This window comes from Choristoneura fumiferana, chromosome 2 (genome assembly GCF_025370935.1).
Source record: "Choristoneura fumiferana chromosome 2, NRCan_CFum_1, whole genome shotgun sequence".
NCBI classification, from domain to species: domain Eukaryota; kingdom Metazoa; phylum Arthropoda; class Insecta; order Lepidoptera; family Tortricidae; genus Choristoneura; species Choristoneura fumiferana.
In genome coordinates, this window is record NC_133473.1 from 9,369,990 (window position 1) to 9,390,813 (window position 20,824).

General features: G+C 37.4%; 3 protein-coding genes across 3 annotated transcripts; 1 reads left to right on the forward strand and 2 right to left on the reverse strand.

Moving 5' to 3' along the window:
* Positions 1-625: 625 nt before the first annotated feature.
* Positions 626-2,822, forward strand: SkpA (S-phase kinase associated protein 1 SKP1-related A; the record flags this gene model as incomplete). The annotated part of the gene is given in 2 exon segments (XM_074107681.1): positions 626-882; positions 995-2,822. A coding segment is annotated over 1 exon segment (489 nt). The 3' UTR covers positions 1,484-2,822.
* On the reverse strand, positions 2,523-6,630 carry LOC141442637 (uncharacterized). The gene is made up of 2 exons (XM_074107666.1): positions 3,482-6,630; positions 2,523-3,271 (listed from the first exon to the last, which is right to left on the reverse strand). Exons 1-2 carry the CDS (start codon positions 3,790-3,792, stop codon positions 3,037-3,039), a joined length of 546 nt encoding a protein of 181 aa, XP_073963767.1. The 5' UTR covers positions 3,793-6,630; the 3' UTR covers positions 2,523-3,036.
* Positions 6,631-7,544: 914 nt separating this feature from the next.
* On the reverse strand, positions 7,545-20,441 carry LOC141442648 (mitochondrial ornithine transporter 1). Its single transcript, XM_074107692.1, has 7 exons — positions 20,161-20,441; positions 19,839-19,932; positions 17,962-18,206; positions 15,031-15,177; positions 14,139-14,271; positions 10,893-11,090; positions 7,545-9,302 (listed from the first exon to the last, which is right to left on the reverse strand). The coding sequence occupies exons 2-7, from the start codon at positions 19,903-19,905 to the stop codon at positions 9,184-9,186; spliced, it is 909 nt and encodes a 302-aa protein (XP_073963793.1). The 5' UTR covers positions 19,906-19,932; positions 20,161-20,441; the 3' UTR covers positions 7,545-9,183.
* Between the last annotated feature and the right edge of the window lie 383 nt (positions 20,442-20,824).

Consider the following 20,824-nt stretch of genomic DNA (forward strand, 5'->3'; position numbering starts at 1 on the left):
CTTGACCAAACTTGCTAGCTGAAGTTTGTTTACATTTTAGTATAATACCCGCCCAAACCAAGTGTAATAATTTACTTATTCCATGTAGTTAACATTAACTTACCTATGTTGTAAATGTTTAGGTACCGTATGTATGATTATTTTTATATAACTGTTCGTCTGTGCTACAAATTGCGTCACTCGGTATCTACGAATAATAATAAACCAGTAAGTCTAATTCAAATTTAATTCCAATCCACATAAAAAGTGCTCCTACTTCTATATAAATATTTTATCTCTCCCGAAGAAGTTCCACATAAACAGGCCCTTTCTTTACTAAGTACGAAGTGCAAGTGTCTTGCCGTCTCGCTGACGCTTAGTGTTTAAAGCGAAACGGTACGATAGGAACTTCGATTTTCCAATTTCGAAGTAGTCCCTCAAGCTTGGTGATTAGTTTAAAACCAGAAAGAGATCAGTGATGTGAATCATTTGATTTCGCCACAATCCTGTGCTCGTATTTTAGACTAGACCAAACTACATTACATAATTTCCCAAGTATTTAATATTTTAAATATTCCCTTGCTAACGCACTTCGTCTAATCAAACAATTTATTGAATATTCGTATTAAAATATGGCTACAATTTATCACGGTATAATATTTTTCTGAACTTATTGATGGCTGTAACGACACGAAATTTTATTTAGAATAGCCTGGTCACCCTGCCGGGAAACGCCATCGCCATAGACATACTTCGAGCGATAGCTACCTACTTGTATTTATAAATTGCGTGTTCTTGTTCTGCATTATCGTTTCAATCGTTGCGTACTATTCTTAGTCGCAACCTAAAATATCATTTAGTTTCTAGTTTAATTAAACTTCGATTCATACTAAAACAATCATCGTAAGTATGTTATATGTTAAATACCAAAAACCAACAGCAGATTTGGTAATTTTATTAGAAGATGGCGTTCGTACAGGTTACTGGTGTTTGTTAACATATTTCTTTGTTTTAGATGCCGAATATAAAACTGCAGTCTTCTGATAATGAGATTTTCGATGTTGATGTAGAGATTGCAAAATGTTCAGTCACCATAAAAACCATGTTGGAGGATCTTGGAATGGACGATGACGAAGAAGAGGTTGTACCATTACCGAATGTGAATTCCGCAATTTTGAAAAAGGTTATTCAGTGGGCAACCTACCACAAAGACGATCCTCCGCTACCGGAAGATGACGAAAATAAGGAAAAAAGAACAGATGACATTTCATCTTGGGATGCTGACTTCCTGAAAGTTGATCAGGGAACGTTATTTGAGCTTATTCTAGCCGCAAATTATTTAGATATCAAAGGATTGTTGGACGTCACATGCAAGACCGTGGCGAATATGATTAAAGGCAAAACACCTGAAGAGATCCGTAAGACGTTCAACATTAAGAATGACTTCACTGCAGCTGAGGAAGATCAGGTGCGAAAGGAGAATGAGTGGTGTGAAGAGAAGTAAATTATCTTTTTTGACTATACTAATTCAATTTATTTATAGTATATCAAGATGTGGGTGCAAATCCAGAAAAACAACAATCATTCATTACCACCATTAAAGTTTGTGCCTTTGCATTGTTGGTTTTTTTTCCTCCGGAGGATTTGTTTGTCAGAGTGATCATAATCATGTGAAATGTTGCAAACTTTAAAGATGGTGATGCTTCATTAAGAAAACCTGTAGACTTGTTTACATTATAAGTAACTTAACTTTTGTAAAGCCCACTAACAATTGAATTAAAATGTTATTATTTTAAGGAGTTTGTTTTAAGGATTTTTGGTTTAAATTAAGTCTGGATCTATCACTTTTACTCCAATAAATGACACTGCAGATTAATAATATAGGTCATGCATCCAAGTTGTTATTGACCTGGCTGCAGTAGAGTAAAAGGAGGGTTGTGATTTGTGATAGAGCAGACTAAATTGTTCATTTTGTAGAACAATGTGATAAATTGATTGAATGTGAGTTGCACCAAGTTTCTATTACCTTAAACCAATGTTGTACTACTGATCAACTAGGTTGAGCAAAAAATCATTGAGCTATAGAACATAAAATGCTCAGTAATACAAACTGTGCTACTGCTCAACTAGCTGAGCAGTGGGGAGAATATTTGAGGACTGGTTTGACATTCATTATGATTATAGTAACTTTGTGTATCTACTCTAAGGTGTCATCTGTAATAATTATGAATACCATGAACATTTCATGGGATGCATACAAAGGATGCCATGAAATATTTCTGTAACTTACCACTAAAAATTTTGTTTCTATTTTCCCCATTCTTCTGGCAAATTAGTTATAGATGAGCTATGAATTTCTATTGATGTATGGAAGGATATTTGAAATCAATTAACTTGACACAAACCAACAACAAATTTCATTAATTGGTGATATTTGTAAGTGATTAAGTTGTTGATTAGTTCAGAAACTTCTCAATGCTATGAATACAGCATTTTTTCTGCCACATTCTTTATATCTGCATGCAAACCTGCCATGGCTATGGAACACCCCCTAATCAATTAATTTGATAAATTATTTGCACTAAAAATATTTGGGTTTGTCTTTGTACCTTCAGATCTCAGTGTCATGGGATGCCAATCCTATTTTTCATATTCATTTTAATGAGCAATCAACTTTGTTATATCTATTGTAATAAAAGTACATAACAAAATAAATAGAACTAATGATTAATTTTATGCATCATTAAATTTCATTAAGGACAGCAGCTACCTAATGTTAAATAAATGAACACTTGGGTCCCAATTATTTGATAGTAGTTTAAAAATAAATGAATTGCTTAATGTATTATCTTTTATTGTTATAATAGGAAAGAAATCTCATCAAATTAGTTTACATTCACACAAAATAATATTATGATAAGATTAATATTAAACATAATCACTATAAGAAACTTTAAATTACAGTAAAATAAATATACTCAACTTGGCATCTGAAGCCAGTTGTAGCTGCGTCTATATGGACCAACTTGTCTCAACATCTTATAAATATGAAGCAGCTTATGCGATGCTGCGATAAGTATCCTCAATACTTATATAAGCATCCGGCACAAAGTAGTTATCAATGCAATTTAGTATTGGACTATTGAACTGTCCCAAGCTGGTACCACATGTTGCTGCTCCAAGAAGTAAGCCAAAAAAGAAAGACAGAAAAATCAAACCAACTAGTACACTTTGGCTCTTATTTTGGCATAAAGCTAACTCCTTGCATATGCATAGGCAGTGGTAAAATGGACTGAAAAAAAAACAGATTGCACACTTAACTAGAAATAATACTTATTTTTGATATTATAGGTTCTCCTACTAAGAAATACCGAAAAACAAAACAGACTGACCTATCACTTTGTGTGATCTCTTCAAGGTAACTGCATGGATAACTGGGTATTTAGGGGACAGGGACAGATAAAGACCTCTTCTAGTAGAGCAATAAGTCAATCAAACTGACCTCCAATGCCTATTATTATCAACAACTATCCTATTGGTTTCATCAAGTAGCCTCACAAGTTGTTGCTGCGCTAGTGTAATGACTGGACACTTCTTGTGCAGAATGTTGGCTATATCCCCTTCTCGATCCAAGTCACAACTGCATCTAGGAGAATCTACGGTATAAGCTTCGCTTCTCGGTGAATTCTCAGGTACATCGTTAGTCTCTTCATGTGAATTAAAATCTGTATCTTGAGTACCTCTCCGATTCTTATTGTAACTTTTCCTATAGTATCGGTAGATATTTTGTACTTGGTGCTCATCTGATGACATCACAAAATAAACTTAATAGCGAAGATTTGTGTAAATAAAGTAATGTATAAATGTTTATGTATTGTATGTCTAGTCTAATAACACAATTGACAACAAAGTGGTTGTGACCTGTGACAAATTATGTCACGTCATACATACGGTATTCTAGAAATATGTGCCAGTAGTTTACAGGAATTTTGTAAATGATTATTTTGATAGTACCTTTGTGGTGGGTGAGATTTTGATGAATGGATATGATGGATGGATACCTATGCAATAATAATATGGATGGATGGGGTGTACACGAAGCGAACTCTTCAGCCTGTATTTAAAGCTATTAGACAGTACAGTCAAGAAATTGAATCGCGTACCATGTGCTGCAGAAGAAATCATGGATATCTCTATCATGGACAAATTTACAATGAAAAGGTTCTATCCTGAGACCGTATAGTTTAAAGCGCTGACGTTTGTGGTCGTATTCAACATCTCTTTCTACCCTCATCTTATGCCATACAGTCAAGGACACTGAATCACGTACCAGGAATCACGTACCAGGGTTTAACCTTTGTGCTACTATACATGGTTTGGATAGGTATTTTATATACACTCCGTGAGCTTTTAAAAAAACGATGAGACGATGACACGTGATCGTGATATATGGGGTTCTGTTCTGTTATCGACTTGCAAAACTTTTCAAAGTTACCGTAAAAAGTTATGTAAAGAATAACCATCAGTATAAAATAAACCATACTGGAATAATATTACGCTTCTTTATCTTTTTCTAATTTTAATACAATATGACTTTTTGTCATGACACACTATTCCGCCTTCACACACTATTTCGATTTGGAAGTATATAGAACTGTTGACTGTACATGTACAGTCACCAGCACCAATATCTGACACAACAAGCGTGCATAAATATCTGATACGACTCTATTTCTAGGGCCGGAAGGACGTGTCAGATATTTTTGCACGCTCCGCTGTGGCAGATATTAATGCTGGCGACTGTACAATCCGTGAGCTCTTAGAAAAACCTTCGGGTTTCGGGGGAAATCGGAAGGATTCGTTAGTAGGAAATGACAATTGTATTTTTGACTTAGTACCAGTATACACACTCTCATCTATGACTTAGTAGCAATCCATCACGCGAAGAAGTCAAAAAGACAATTGTCATTTACACACGAATCCTTCCGATTACCCCCGAAACCCGAAGGTTTTTGTAAGAGCTCACGGATTGTAACTAAAATGTAAACCAACTTCAGCTGCCAGATTTGGTACATTCAAGGATTTTAAACATTTTACTTATCTATCTATCATTGTAATACAAACTAGACTATACTTGGTTTGGATAGGTATTTAACTAAATGTAAACAAACTTCAGCTGCCAAATTTTACTTATCTATCATTGTAATAAAACTGCAATAAGGTCTCTGGTACGCGAGTCAGTTTCATCAACTATACATGTTAAACTCTGTCTGGATGGTGTTCAGTAGATGCTTAGAATGTTGGTTCCATCTAGACATTGAGGAAAAATACCTACATCACGAATAGTCAACCAGTGTTACTCCTGTGCTAGATAGAACCCTGTCATAGTAAATAATTTTATTTGTATTTAACTATTTAACACTTGTCGAATGACTTGAATGTTGAATGTCATACTGACAATGACAGGGTGCTGTGGTAGCCTGGCAATCGAATTTGTGGACTGGTCTGTACAACCCAAGTACAACCTAATAGGTACCATCAGCCAAATATGTGGTCTACCACCCTAAAGTTGATAATCGTTTGCATTCATAAAACAATAATGCCAATAGACTTGTCTGCCAACTTGAAAGTTCGACTTTAGTGACATCAAAGAGGAAGGACATTATGTAACGTATTTTGTTTACAGTAGTCATAATGCATATAGGTGACGCAAACGGGCAGGCGCTCGAAAATATGCAAGTCAGTTGGCGTAGTAGGTACATACAAGTATGTAACTTACATATTTTCGAGCGCCTGCCCGTTTGCGTCACCTATACGCATAATCACTACTGTAAACAAAGTACGATTAATTTACCTACTTCCTGTAATTATCGGCAAATCGCGCAAACAATGCAAGTTGAAATAGCCTATGTAGTTAGCTGGAGTTGACTCTTAATGAACGTAAAAATTACACCATGATTAGTTAAAGGAAATATCATCATTGTGTCAGTTGGGTACTTAGTTTAAAGGATTTCACTGTAATAATTAATAAATGACACATTATTAGAAAGTTTAAACTTTAATCTATGAATTTTACAGAAATTCAGACCTTACACTAAATCTTAGGTGACAGTTACCTTGTCATTTCACAGCACTTCGATATAGAACTATACCTACTAAACGGAATCCCCTTACTTAACAAATGTATAAATTTATCACTAGGTTTAATTATTACCTAGACCTAAAGATATTTATTTATTACTGAAAAGAAAATGAAATTTAAACTTACAGTATTTTTTCAAGATTATTGTTACTGTCGGGTACGCAACGTTAAGTTTTAAAAAGAACTGTAAAAGTTATCAGTTCAGCAAACAATTCTTTAGGTCCAATTAATGATTAGGACAAACGATTATTAGGCCATTTGTTATTGGTGCCACACTGAGAGAACTATGTAATTATATAAAAATAATATATATGGGTAGTTCTATTAGCAATTCAACCGTTACCAAGGCTTCTTTTGGCGTAGGTATAGTAATTAAAGAAAAGAGCTACAGTAAAAATAACATTTTGGGTAATTTCTTGAATAAAAAAAAACCGGCCAAGAGCGTGTCGGACACGCCCAAAATTCGGATCCGTGGCCATTACGAATAATAAGTAATATTTTTCTAATGATTTCGTCACTTCCCTTCACGTCCTTCTTCGTTCGTTCTTCACGTCCTTTCTGTCACCCTCCACCCCAACGGCTTAAAATCTCGGCACCCTGCTTGTGTAACAGCCCAAAACCTAGGGGATTTTGACATCAAACAGAGGTGGAAGGACGAGTGGAATGCACAAACTACTGGAACTGCCCTGCAAACTATAGACCCCACGGTTAAACCAGATGGTTTCAGTCTACCACGCAAGCTCTGGTGCCGCTTAAACAGACTGAGAACAGGACACGGACGCTGTCACTATTTCCGACACAAGTGGGGTTGGCGGACTCGGCCCTCTGCGAATGCGGCGAGGAGGCTCAAACTATGGAGCACATTGTACAGCGCTGCCCTCTACACTCATACTCGGGCTCTCCTGGAGATCTCTACAATCTGACACCTGACTTAATGTCGTGGCTTGGGACCCTGAATGTGGATTTATAGCTAGTTTGTAATTTGCTTTCTTTAGTGTAATTGTTTAATGTTTTACGCCATACGATTAAAAAAAAAAAAAAAAAAAATGATTTCGTATTTTATACGGAATCTTCCAAGTTTAGGTAAATTTATACCTTAGGCTGCTATTTATTTTTAAACTACTAATAATTTTCAAGCAAACTTAACCGTTATAGTTTTCCTTGTAAGTTTGATAGTTTATCATCCTGATTTTTTTCAAATTTTTCCACCCACCGGTTTAGATTTTAGAGGGGGGGGGGGGACGCTCGATTTTAAAGAAAATTTGCACTTTAAAGTTGAATATTTCGCAAAAAAATCACTGAATCAAAGAATCGTCTTAGCAACCCTCTAATGGTTTTAAAAGAACCTATCCAACAATACCCCACACTATAGGGTTGGGTGAGAAAAAAAACACCCCCTACTTTACGACTATGGGAGGTACCCTAAAAAAGTTTTTTTTTTTAATTTTTTATTGTACCATTTTGTCGACATAGTTTTCATATATATCCGTGAAAAATTACAGCTTTCTAGCATTGATAGTCCCTGAGCAAAGCTGCGGACGGACGGACAGACAGACGGCGAAACTATAAGGGTTCCGTTTTTGCTATTTTGGCTACGGAACCCTAAAAAATATTCTATCTGGCCTGTCAGTTAGATTACCTATTAGAAAATATAGGACACGTATTTTTCTTTTCACCAAAATATTACAAATAAAGATGAAGGGCGCAAAGTTCGGGAGTGGAGGCCCGTGATGTCTGCGATGCTCAAAAGTTTCGCATGGCGTGACGTCACGTGGAACTTTAACCGCTTAAGTATATCTTCATCACGTTCTGTTTAATGAGGGCTATCGTTTTTTGACTCTCCAGATGGCGCCACTGTTGCGTGAGGTTTTTAAGTATGGCTTTCAAAGTCTGTTATTACGGGCGTGAAAACAAAGTTTAGATTAAAATCATATTTAATATACCTTAAAACATTTTCATTTAATTTCATTTAAAACCGTACCATAAAAATATCGAGGAACCACAGTGTTGCGTAGTCCCGTTTTGTTCGGAAAAAAGGGAGGACAAAAGTTTCCGAAAGACAAAGCTGTCTCAAAACACAGACATTCATTGCCCCGTAACGCATAATTGCCATAATTAATTTCAGGTAATGCGAAATATTCACAAAATTATTCTAATTATAAACAAACCCGCGTAGCTCACCCAAAAACTATGAGATTTGACATTTCGGGGACCTCACGCTACACTAGCGCTTCTAGCGGCGAATTCATACGCGATAGCCCTCATTGACAAAAGAAAAATACGTGTCCGACATTTTCTAATAATCTAACTTACAGACTAGGGACATTAACCAACTTATTATTGATATTCAACCTCAACCACGCATACCTATCGTTTTATAGAATTCTCTCGTTCTGTGTGGCTCATTTTTTAGGGTTCCGTAGCCAAATTGGCAAAAACGGAACCCTTATAGTTTCGCCATGTCTGTCTGTCTGTCCGTCCGCGGCTTTGCTGAGGGACTATCACTGCTAGAAAGCTGTAATTTTGCACGAATATATATGTAAACTATGCCGACAAAATGGTACAATACAAATAAAAAAAAATTTTTTTTTAGAGTACCTCCCATAGACGTAAAATGGGGGTGTTTTTTTTTCTCATCCAACCTTGTAGTGTAGGGTAACGTTGGATAGGTCTTTTAAAACCATTAGATTAGGGGGTTGCTACAACAACTTTAATGTGCAAATTTTCATTAAAATCGAGCGTCCCCCCCATCTAAAATCTAAACCGGTGGGTGGAAAAATTTCAAAAAATTCAGGATGGTAGTAAGTATATCATACTTACAAGGAAAACTATAACGGTTAAGTTTTCTTGAGAATTATTAGTAGTTTAAGAGTAAATAGCAGCCTAAGGTATAAAATATACCTAAACTTGGAATATTCCGTACAAAATACGAAATCCTTAGAAAAATATTACTTATTTTTTTCGTAATGGCTACGGAACTCGCTCTTGGCCAGTTTTTAATGTATGCGACGAGTCTGACAGCTGCTGAACCGCTTGTAGAACTAACCTGGAACAAAATTTTTTCAGTCCCCTAACTTGTGCATTATTTTCTTGGAATATTCATAGACGACGAACAAAACTGCGGTGGCGGGAATCGTCCTAACGAGCGTAGGCTTCAGGCCGTTGTAGAGGGCAAGCGCACCTGAAAATGAAATAAAGTTTATAAAGCGTACCTCATTCGTGCAATTCAAAGATTTTCAATCGCAATTTCAGAGATTCAAAGAAACTAAGGAAAGATTTAAAGATTCTTCTCAACAGAGGATTTTCCTAACGAATGGGAGAGTTGTTAATAGCCTAAATAAAGATATTTACACTTGAATTAAGAACATACTTTTGAATACATATGAAAAAAAAAGCCGACGGTTGGACTGGGCATTGGTCATTACTCGAATCAAATTTTAGTTACCTAACTAGGTAATCATTGAAAATTAACCGCGATTAAATTAATTGTGGCAGCCTAGTGGTTTGTGTTAATTACAGACGCTTACTTTCAATAGGCTTAGGCTGCGTTTCCATCAGAGATGTGCGAGGAAGGAGTTTGTCATGACATGAACCAATAGAAACCAACAGAAGATTTGATTTACCTATGCTCGCTCGGCTGAGCTGGCCCTATAATCGACTGGATGACAAACGAGCAAGTGGGTCTCCTGATGGTAAGAGATCACCACCGCCCATAAACATCTGCAACACTAGGGGTATTGCAGATGCGTTGCCAACCTAGAGGCCTAAGATGGTATACCCCAAGTGCCAGTAATTTCACCGGCTGTCTTACTCTCCACGCCGAAACACAATAGTGCAAGCACTGCTGCTTCACGGCAGGATTAGCGAGCAAGATGGTGGTAGCAATCCGGGCGGACCTTGCACAAGGTCCTACCACCTGCAAAAGCAAAGGTAATGGACTATTTGAAAAGAAGCGTTTCTATTGGTTCATGACAAACACATTCCTCACAGATCTCTGGTGGAAACGCTGCCTTAGTCCATGTTTAGGCGCAGTAAGATATCAAGCGTCATTATAAAATTATCATCAAAACATAGATAAGCGGTTTGAATATACTATATACTCGACGTTTCATGTAGATTAATATACAATACACAAAGAGCAGAATAATATTAAACGCAATTAAGTTTAAGTACTAGGTACCTGCCAGCGAGAAACAAAGGATTTGATGTACCCATCCAGTAGGGTAGGGTAGTAGGGTATCGTTGTTTAGAGCTGATAGAGAAGATTTAAAACTGAGTTGTTTTTTTACATATACCTTTTTGATAGTCTTGATGCTGGTAATGTGTTCCCGTAGGAATGTTTTAATTTTAGGCAAGAATAGAGGGTGCTCTCTAAGTGATAACTTCATTTGTTCCTGCAGACGTTTGCATCTGCATCTGACTCTTCTGGTGTTGCAGGTGTCCATGGGCGACGGTAAGCCCTTAGCATAAGGCTTAGGATCCGTTTGCTCGTTTGCATCCTATTCCATAAGAAAAACAATAGATGGCACTGTTTGAGCGAACGTTGTGCCTTAGTTTTCACAAAACGTAAATGAAGAACCACGGCAACTCTGTAAAATTCTGGAAGTTCAATTCGACTGCTAGGTCTAATGGCTTACGCGTGTGAAGACATGCGCCGAAGGGACAGTTGTCGGCGGCGTCGTGGCATAATGTCGGCAAGCGCCAGCGCGGCGGCGTGGCGCACTTGTCTAGGCAAAGCGGTAAAGGCTAACTTTACGAGTATTATACTAACCCTCTTTCTGCACAATCTCGTATCCCACAGTGAGAAACTTTTGGCTTTTGTTTGATATCTGTACCCTCGACTTGATAACGTCTGAGGGGAATATGACGGTCCAAAGGATCAGGCCGCCCACGGCACCCGCGATCATCGTGCGGATGGGCCCGATGTCGTCCTTTGACTGTCCGGGCTTCGCAAGGAGTTCTCTTGTGCCTGAAAACCATTTGTAGATAGCTCTTTATTTTTAACTTGGCTCTAAAAAGTAGCACATAAGTATTTTATTCCGCAGGTTATTCATTGTTGACCGATTTGTTTTACTTTTATTTGAATGATGTATGCTCCTTAGGTGGTCCCTTAAAAGTTTCATCAAAATACGCATGAGCTCGTAGAAGGCTCTAAACAGTTGGTATTTTGTGTTTGTATTCTAATAGTTTCGATTTCTGTAGAAGTGCTTATTTACCTACATATAGATGTGTGTGTCCCACCCACAGACGTTAGTTGATTTGCAAGTGTGATAGCGGAGAAACAAGGTACAAACCGTTGTATTTCGTAATTAAATGACTTAAGTAGTTCATCAAATATAATTCCTAAAAATAAATTATTCTTCTTGCATTAAGTATTTTATGAAAGTGGATCTGTTTTTTTGCTTTGTTAATGTTTTACAGTTTATTATCGCAAGCTGTATGTACCTAATTTGTTTTATGTTGCTATTTCCATTTGTCTTCAATCATAAATCATCGTAAGATAGTTGAATTGAAAGAGATAACGATAGGACAGGCCCCCCACGAAACACGCGAGGCAATTAACTATACGTAGGTAAATATGACGATAAGAAATTTTGTTCAGTAGCAACACAATGTTGGAAGGCTTAACAAATATGCCCCTTCGTGCCTTTTCACACATGTCGGTTAAAATCGGGTAGTCAAAGCTACACGGTGGTGAAATGGTGGTGGTAGTATGCTGGGTAATTTTCATTAGTACACGTGGACGTGGACGGTGGTCAAAAATATGGATACATGAACTCTAATACCTTAATAATAGAGTGCATGTGCCGATATTTTTGACCACCTTGGCCGCTCCGAAATATTAGATGGCGACTACATGCCTTAACATAATATCACCGGATACCTGGTGTAGAAGAACCAGGAATCGGCTCGTGTTAAAAGGCACTATGCTCTGTTTATTAAACCAAGATACTAAAATTTACATCTCATAAATAGAGCCACGACCGGTCATCACTGAAAAGGTTCGGTAAGTACGTATGTTATACGTATAAAATGTTAAGATATGAACGGATCTGTGATGTACTGATGTACTAACACACGTAAGGCACTTAGGACGTTCTAAAAAAAGTAAAATGGGTTTAATGAAAATGCCACCGTTTAGGAGATATTTCGACTTTTGTAGATGTTGATGTTTACATTTCATTTTGATTCTAAGCAAGTTCTGCCTAAAAGCTCAATGCTTATGGAAAGTAGAATATTGAATGCTTTAATTTTATTTTTGTTTCCATACAATTTTATATTTTATCGATTATTTGCAATTATTTGAAAAACTCCTTCGGCGAATAGGGGAGATAGGTGAGGGATGGGCAGTTGAGAGATATTGGCAATCCTGGCAGGTAACAAGGACCCAATAATGGCCTCAAAAATCCTGCAGGCAGACTTCCACGAGACAACTAAATGGCTTCGAAACTGGCGGGTCAAGGCTAGTACCTCGAAATCAGTGCAGGTTACTTACACCCTACCCAAACGAAATTGCCCATCGGTGAATCTAGAAAATGACACCCTTCCACACCAGAACTCTGTCAGATACCTTGGTCTGCATCTAGACAGGCGTATGACATGGAATGAGCACATCAAGAAGAAACGAGATGAACTAAATATTAAATACAAATGCTTCCAGTGGTTGCTCGGTCGAAACAGCCTGTCAGTAGACAATAAATTACTAGTATACAAAACGATCCTAAAACCATTATGGATGTACGGCCCTCAATTGTGGGGTGCCTGTAACTCCTCCATCATGCGAATGCAGAATGCAGAACGTAATTCTCCGAACAACCAGGAAGGTTCCCTGGTATGTGACTAATGCTGAGATCCATGAACATCTGGAAATGCCCACAGTGAGAGAAGAAATCTTTAGCATTAAGACAAGATACAGGGGACGGCTTGAGACCCGCCCCAATACCAGAGCCGGATTCAGCCAGCGCAGGGCCTCTAGCAAATTTTATCATGTAGCCCTTGATTTGCTTCAAGTTTATACTATAAGTAAAATATTATAGTCGATCATCTTGATACCATCTCTTTCTTTGGCGGCGGTTTGTGTTAGTTTTGTAGTGACAGTATTGTACCTACTTTAATTACATTGATTTAGAAAAAAAAACATGCTTCTATCTAAATTTACGTTTTTTACGATCAGAAAGCATTGGTCCGCGGGGCCCCTAGACGCGCGGGGCCCGTAGAATTTGCTACTCTTGCTACGTGGCTAATCCGCAACTGCCCAATACCATTGCACGACAACTCACAGTTACCCGCTACGTTAAACGCCTTAAAAGAAAAGACATCCTTTGATGTAATGAATTATGAGTAGATATGTTCTCGCTGGGGGACGAACTCTGAATGAGAGAAGCATGCACCATATCTGCTAAAAGTGATTGCACTGATTGCAGATAATAATAACAAAAAAAAACAATTATGTCTAAAACCGAAATCAGAGAGCAGCGCACTATTCGTATTATGCTGGTCACATTATTTTTACATTTGAAATTTCATACTATGACTTTAGTACCTAAGTATCTTGGTTTAATAAATAGAGTATAGATCATCATTTCCATCCATAACAGACGAATGGTCTTTTACGGCCCGGTTAATGTTTTGTGAGCAATTTTATCTATTGATGGCATAGAGTAGGTCCAGCGAATCCGAGTTGATATCTTGTTGAATCACGTATTTGAACGAGTGTGAATTACCTAGCTTTACATTTATCGCAATCTAATTTTGATTTGGTCCTACTCTAGCCAAGCCACTAAGCGGCGAGCGCCTCGGTCAAGCAATGAACAAAGAAAACGCTCGGTGAGCCGCCGGACGCGCGAAGTCGTAGCCGGGCCGTTAATGGGCGGCGGCAGGAAGATCGTCGAATCGGTGCTCCCTGCTGGGTGTGTTGTTTAAACCATGAAGCAGCATCAAGCAGCTTAACCCAATTTGGTTCTATAGGTATATATATTTTTTTAATGAAATAACGAAATTTTAAAACAATGTTTACCTTCATATCCTCCAAAGAAGAAAAAGTAGCCTGGCATTTCTCTCATGATAGTCGGCACTAGTCCCCTAAATAATCCCTGGATGCCGTACTGCCTGAATATTTGCTGAGTTAGCTGGATCGGCGTGATCTTAACCTTCAAACAAGATAACGCACCAAGGTTAATTGTGTGTAAACATGATATCAAATTGATAATGAACTTCTAATGATTAGAATTACAAGGTTTTATTAATGCAAAAACAAGCAAGCTTGTAATAGAATTCAAAATATTGAACATACTTTTCGGCTTTGTCACATTGCAGGAGTGGTCTGCATGGAGACCAGAGGCCGTATGTCTAACGCGCGGGCGCTCGCAATCGCATTCATCATCTCTTACTACCTTCATCCTATACCGTATGTCAGAAACAATTGTGATCCAAGTGCGTTAGACCAATGAGGGTTAAAAGACAGGCGAAATATTGCTAGATGGCGTTAGCATCGTGAGGTTTTTTTTACGTTAAGGTCATGCTTGCAATTGTCTAATAACTAAATGAGCCAGCAATAAATGAGCAAGCAAGACTATAACGTCAAAAAAAACCTCACGATACTAACGCCATCTAGCGATATTTCGCCTGTCTTTTAGCCCTCATAGAGGTCTAACGCACTCGGCTTAACAATCGCTTTCACCATTTCTTTCTGTCACATGGTGTAGGATGAAGGAAGAAAAAGATGATGAATGCAATCGCGAGCGCCCGCGCGTTAGATAATACGGTCTAAGGCGTCTGCACGATGATGCCAAACAAACGCCTTTCACGGTTCGCTATGTGACAACGCTTTCGAGTAAATACTTTTTTAATTTATGACTGAAATAAAGGGAAATATACGCAAGAAATACCCAAAAGAGTTATCATCATACAGCTGTTTGTGAGCCTTGCACACTGATCTCCCGCATGGCCTGCAGCTGGCACTTGATGAGCTCGGTGGGGCACAGCGTGAACGAAGAGAAGAAGGCTGCCAGGAAGCCCGCTGACGCGTTGCCGAACGTTGACAGCTGCTCTACATTCTATAATTGCAAGTTGATTGTGTATTTTAAACTGAAAACGCAAAACACACATGGCGGCAGCGGGTCGGGAGCGGGTCGGGTCGGGAGAGCGGCGGGCCTATTTACGTGAATTATTTATATGAACGACATCACACCGCGGCACCCGCGCACGAATCGACCGGCGCCCGCCATTGGTGTGATGTTCGTTATACAGCCACGTAAATAGGCCCGCCGCACTTTACCCGACTCGCTTCCGACCCGCTGCCGTCCTGTTTGTGTTTTGCGCGAGAAGGACAAACTTGGCACATTTTTTGGTGATGTTAGAGGACAGTGTTTTTGTTATGAAATAGTGTGTAAACCGAGTAACGGGGTGTGGGTACCAGGTACAACCACAACATCACCAGAAATTCAAAAATCTATTTGAACAATTTCTAAGCTACTTCGTTTTTTAAATTCAAAATATGCATAATATTTTTATAATTTATTTTTTACCTAAACTTATTATTTACATTATGCCCCAAGAAGGTATTTAATTATTTATTTTATTACAGTGTGTGTGATGTTACCAATCCGCAGCGGGCCTGCGAGGAAACTAGGGCTCAAGCCCTCTCATTTCGAAGGAAGACCTATGCCCTGCAGTGGGACGTATATTTTCGAAATGTGCTAGCTATGATTTTATTTAAGTCATAAATGTTATCACAATTGTATGACGTTTATAATAATAAATAGATACTTAATACTTCAGAATGTAAAATCACACTAATATAGTTCAGGGATCACCAATTAGTTCCCTCACGGGTCCAGTTTTTAAAATAAAATCATCATCGCGGTCCGGTCGTCCCTTGTCGATTATGTCTCAGTAATACAATACAAGTTACCGTGTACTTAGGTCCGCACAAAATACTTAGGTCGGCGGTCCGTATCCGGACCGCGATCCGCCATTTGGTGACCCCTGATATAGTTCATGCAAAAATAAACGAAATGGTTTCTTGCAAAGAATCAATAATTAATTAGCTAATTAATCTTTGTTTGATACAGTTTAGAAAGTCATATTAAAATGGAGCAGAATGTTAACATCATGCAAATAATTGTGTTATGATTACTTCCTCAACAGATAAAGTTTACTTATAAATAGATAATTTACAATCAGCACTGTTGTAATACCTAAGTGAATGTCTAGTAAAATCACAGACTAATAAGAGATTGAGTAAAATCCTGGAATTTTACTGGTTTACGCGAACGCGCAAAAAGTTAGTTGGTAAAGGTTAGTTAGTTAGTGCTGATTTTATTTAAAATAGTTTGAGTTACCTATTTTCCCTTTAACAGAAATTTTATAAAAGCCTAACCAACTTAAAAAAATCCAACATTGTCTTTTTAAAGTTATATCTTAAGAACGGCCAAACAAATTTTTCATCACACTTGCACGTAAACAGTATCAAAACATACAGGTTAACTTGGCCGTAATCCCCATATAAAACCCTCGACCTTTTTTGTCTTGTCATGAAACAAATCCAAGGTCAGTAAATGAGTCATTGCGCGTACTAATACTGCTGCGCGGCTCGGGCGCGCTGTTGGCGGAGGATTTTGGCGCTGCCCAAGAGCGCAGCTAAGGTATCGCCAATTTTGGTAAAAATAATATTTATTGTACTCACAAACGTGATGAAAAACATTGTATGTCGCACGGGCGGTACTGGAATTACAAACATCCACTCATTAAATACTCTCGTTCGTAATTCCTTATTTACCACCCTTAAGACACAATACTATTAATGAAACATAGCTAAGAACCACCGCAAGGTAAATGCGCTTTTACGAAAAAAAAAAAACCGGCCAAGAGCGTGTCGGACACGCCCGAAATAGGGTTCCGTAGCCATTACGAAAAATTAAGTAATATTTTTCTAAGGATTTCGTATTTTGTACGGAATATTCCAAGTTTAGGTATATTTTATACCTTAGGCCTTAGGCGGCTATTTACTCTTAAACTACCAATAATTCTCAAGAAAACTTAACCGTTATAGTTTTCCTTGTAAGTTTGATATATTTACTACCATTCTGAATTTTTTCAAATTTTTCCACCCACTGGTTTAGATTTTAGAGGGGGAGGGGGACGCTTGATTTTAATGAAAATTTGCACATTAAAGTTGAATATTTTGCAAATAAATCACTGATGGATGAGAAAAAAAATCACCCCCACTTTAAGTCTATGGGAGGTAATGTAAAAAAATTTTTTTTTGTATTTTTTATTGTACCATTTTGTCAGCATAGTTTACATATATATTCGTGCAAAATCACAGCTTTCTAGCATTGATAGTCCCTGAGCAAAGCCGCGGACGGACAGACAGACAGACAGACATGGCGAAACTATAACGGTTCTGTTTTTGCCATTTTGGCTACGGAACCCTAAAAAACAGCAACTAAATTGGTCTGACTGTTTGAGAGCTACAATGCCACAGACAGGCATTGGCGTCAAACTCATCTTATGGTATTAGGGGTAAAACACACACACATAACACACACACATCACGATTGTGTTCCCAAATGGAAATGGGGTAGGCAGAGCACACAAAACGTTACCGCTTCGGAGCCACTTTTAGCAATTTAAGGTTTTAAATTTGACAAAAACAGTACAATAGTGACAGGTTGTTAGCCTGTCGCCTACGGTATACCTTAAACTATATCCTCAGTCGCCTCTTACGACATCCACGGAAGAAATGGAGAGGTGTAATTCTAACCCGACAACACACGGGTTAAACAAGATGCATAAAAATAGATCAAGATATTGTATTATACCTATTTTGCATTTACCTCTGTTCCAGTAAGCCGACAGACAAATTTCTGACAGTAACCGTAGGCTGCAAACAGGACTGAGTTTTCTGCAACATTGGCCATGATGGCTGGTGTGGTGCCCGCATACAGTCCCCGGATGACTCCATCATTTCTCAGTGTTTGCTTTAAGCAGTCATACATGCCCTTGTAAAGATGTGGGAATGTTTGCATCTTCACTTTCACTGTGTCAAGGGGTTGTCCAACGTAAACTACAGCTACACCGCCTGCCATACAAACAGAGAGCAATTCATATTTTATATTACTATAATTTTAAAGGATCACTTGATTATCTCCACCAGCCAATTTGTCTCAAATTTATTGAACAAATTAGGTTGAAATTTGGACCACACACTGACTTCAGTGATCTCAAAACTGACATGTAAAGTTAATAAAATATTATAAATAAATAATAGAAAACTAAAAAATATACAGGGTGGAAAAATCGAATGCCACATAGATGGCAACTACCTTAAATATTGGAATAGCACATTCTGTGTAAAGGACTTTCCTTTATTTAAAAAAATTCTGCATTTATGGATTTTTGAAAAATCGTCTATCTTAACCCATTAAATGTGACAAAAATCATCATCATCATCATCATCCCAGCCTATATACGTCCCACTGCAGGGCACAGGCCTCCCCTCAGAATGGGAGGGCTTGGGCCATAGTTCCCACGCGGGCCCAGTGCGGATTGGGAACTTCACACACACCATTGAATTGCGTCGTAGGTTTGTGCAGGCGACAAAAATAAAACGCCGTATTTTTTTATGTTGCAGATTGAAAGGGTTACTGATAAGGTTTATTTATCTCTAAATATAGTTTTTAAAAATAGAGGAAAGTCTCCTTTACACAGAATGTGCTATTTCTAATATTTAAGGTAACTAGTTGCGATCCATGTGGCATTCGATCTTCCACCCTATATAGGTACTGTAGGTACTAATGGCAAACCATACTGTATGACAATTATTATCAGATGAAAGGAAAGGGTTTATTGTAAGTATTCCAAATATTTTTATTAAAGTTTAAAATTTTCAGGCCATGACCGAAAATACTTGTAGTTATATGCTATTTCTATTTTAATAACTAGTTTTCTTCAATTTGATATAATAAGTCGATGTTAAAACCTTTAAAAGTTTAATTTTGCTTGACTTGTCAAGTATCAAACATGCACATACCTATTGGCTCTGATGTCCAGATATATAGAATGGACAATATTTCAATGTTGCACATAAATAGGTATAGTTAGAATCAGAACCCTTAGTGTACATAGTGACTTGCACCCGGCTGGTTATTTTTAACCAACTTTAAAAAAGGAGGAGGTTCTATGTTCCAATGTTTGTATTTTTTTTTATGAAAAATCTTCAATACAATATACAAAGCAAATATGGATTAATTAAATATTTTAAGGGCTTTTGAAGTAAAGATTCAAAAGCAAATAAATATCAATGTAGGGACAGTTAACCTTTCATATGCTTTGTCCCAGATCAGTCACAAATTTAAGGCTATCTTTTTGTATTTTTATCTCAATTCACATTTTATTAATTGAGTCTAGAACACAGGTTTTTTTTACATTCCACATACAAAGGGTTGAACATGGTAAATTATGTATGAGCATATGGAAAATAATTTAAATTTAAATAATACAGGTTCTAATATCATTATTGATAGTATCACATGTGCGGCCATTAACCTTTCAGATGTTGGTCCAGTGATGCAATAGTTGGGAGGTTTGAATCAGAAATTATAAATATTGTGGCACTTATGACTGAAATTATTGTTATTAAATTACCAGAGGAAATTTTTAAACAAGTACTTACTTAATAAAAAATTAAATGAAAATTAATAAAAAAAATTACCCAGTGATCCAGCTGTGAAATCGATAAGTCCATTTTTAAGGTTCCCTGATCCCGAAGAATGCGCCATCGTTATAAAACAGAATTTTTGCTAAAACTATAAAATAAACACTGTTTTATGACAGAACTTGATTTGTTTGTTTTATTAGTTTTTTTTTATTCATTTGAAGTAAATGAAAAATAAGAAACAGCTTCAGCAGCAATGTTTCAACCGATATAAGATGATTTATCAAAGAGCAACCTTAACGCACTTTATATCCTTATCTCATTAGAAGTCAATAATTGGCAGGAATAATGTAAGTCAATGTATTTTTATTTGAATTACCAGTATCATAAAGGTGCAAAGTTCTTCATTTAAATGTTAAAATTTACTAATGAATTTAGTTTACAACTTTTACCACGAGTTCAATTCAAACTTTTCATTCAAGAAGGAAAATAAGTAAGGGAAACAACTCGGAAACAACATCACGTGTGCGTGTGCTATTCGATTCGACTTTTGTTTGTTTGGTAGAGTATTTTATTTGATTGATATTGATATGTCAGTCAGTGAGTGAGACGGTCTCATTATTCACAGAACTATCAAAATTGACAATGACAGACAACAACAAGCCGGACACGCTCCTTCCTCTTTGGAACTGACAGGAGCTTCTATGGGCGTGTACACGAAAAACCGGGTTGGTATTTCCGTCCCGGTATTATCCGGGCCGGGAAAGAGTGTCACCCAAGAAGACATCATTTTTTCTTCATGTTATGAGCGTTTTTACCCATGGCTCGACTTCGAAAACAATTACAATTCTTCCATGAGCCAATTGTCGGTCCTAACTAAACGTCCTAAAATTTTCGTTCGACCATTTGGACCAATAGCCATAAACTGTCTAGTCTTATGAGTTTACAAAGTACGATAACGATATAAAAGTTCCGAAAAAATCGTAAATTAGCACAATTATTATGAATTAAATATGATCACTACTTAATTACTGCAAAAACTG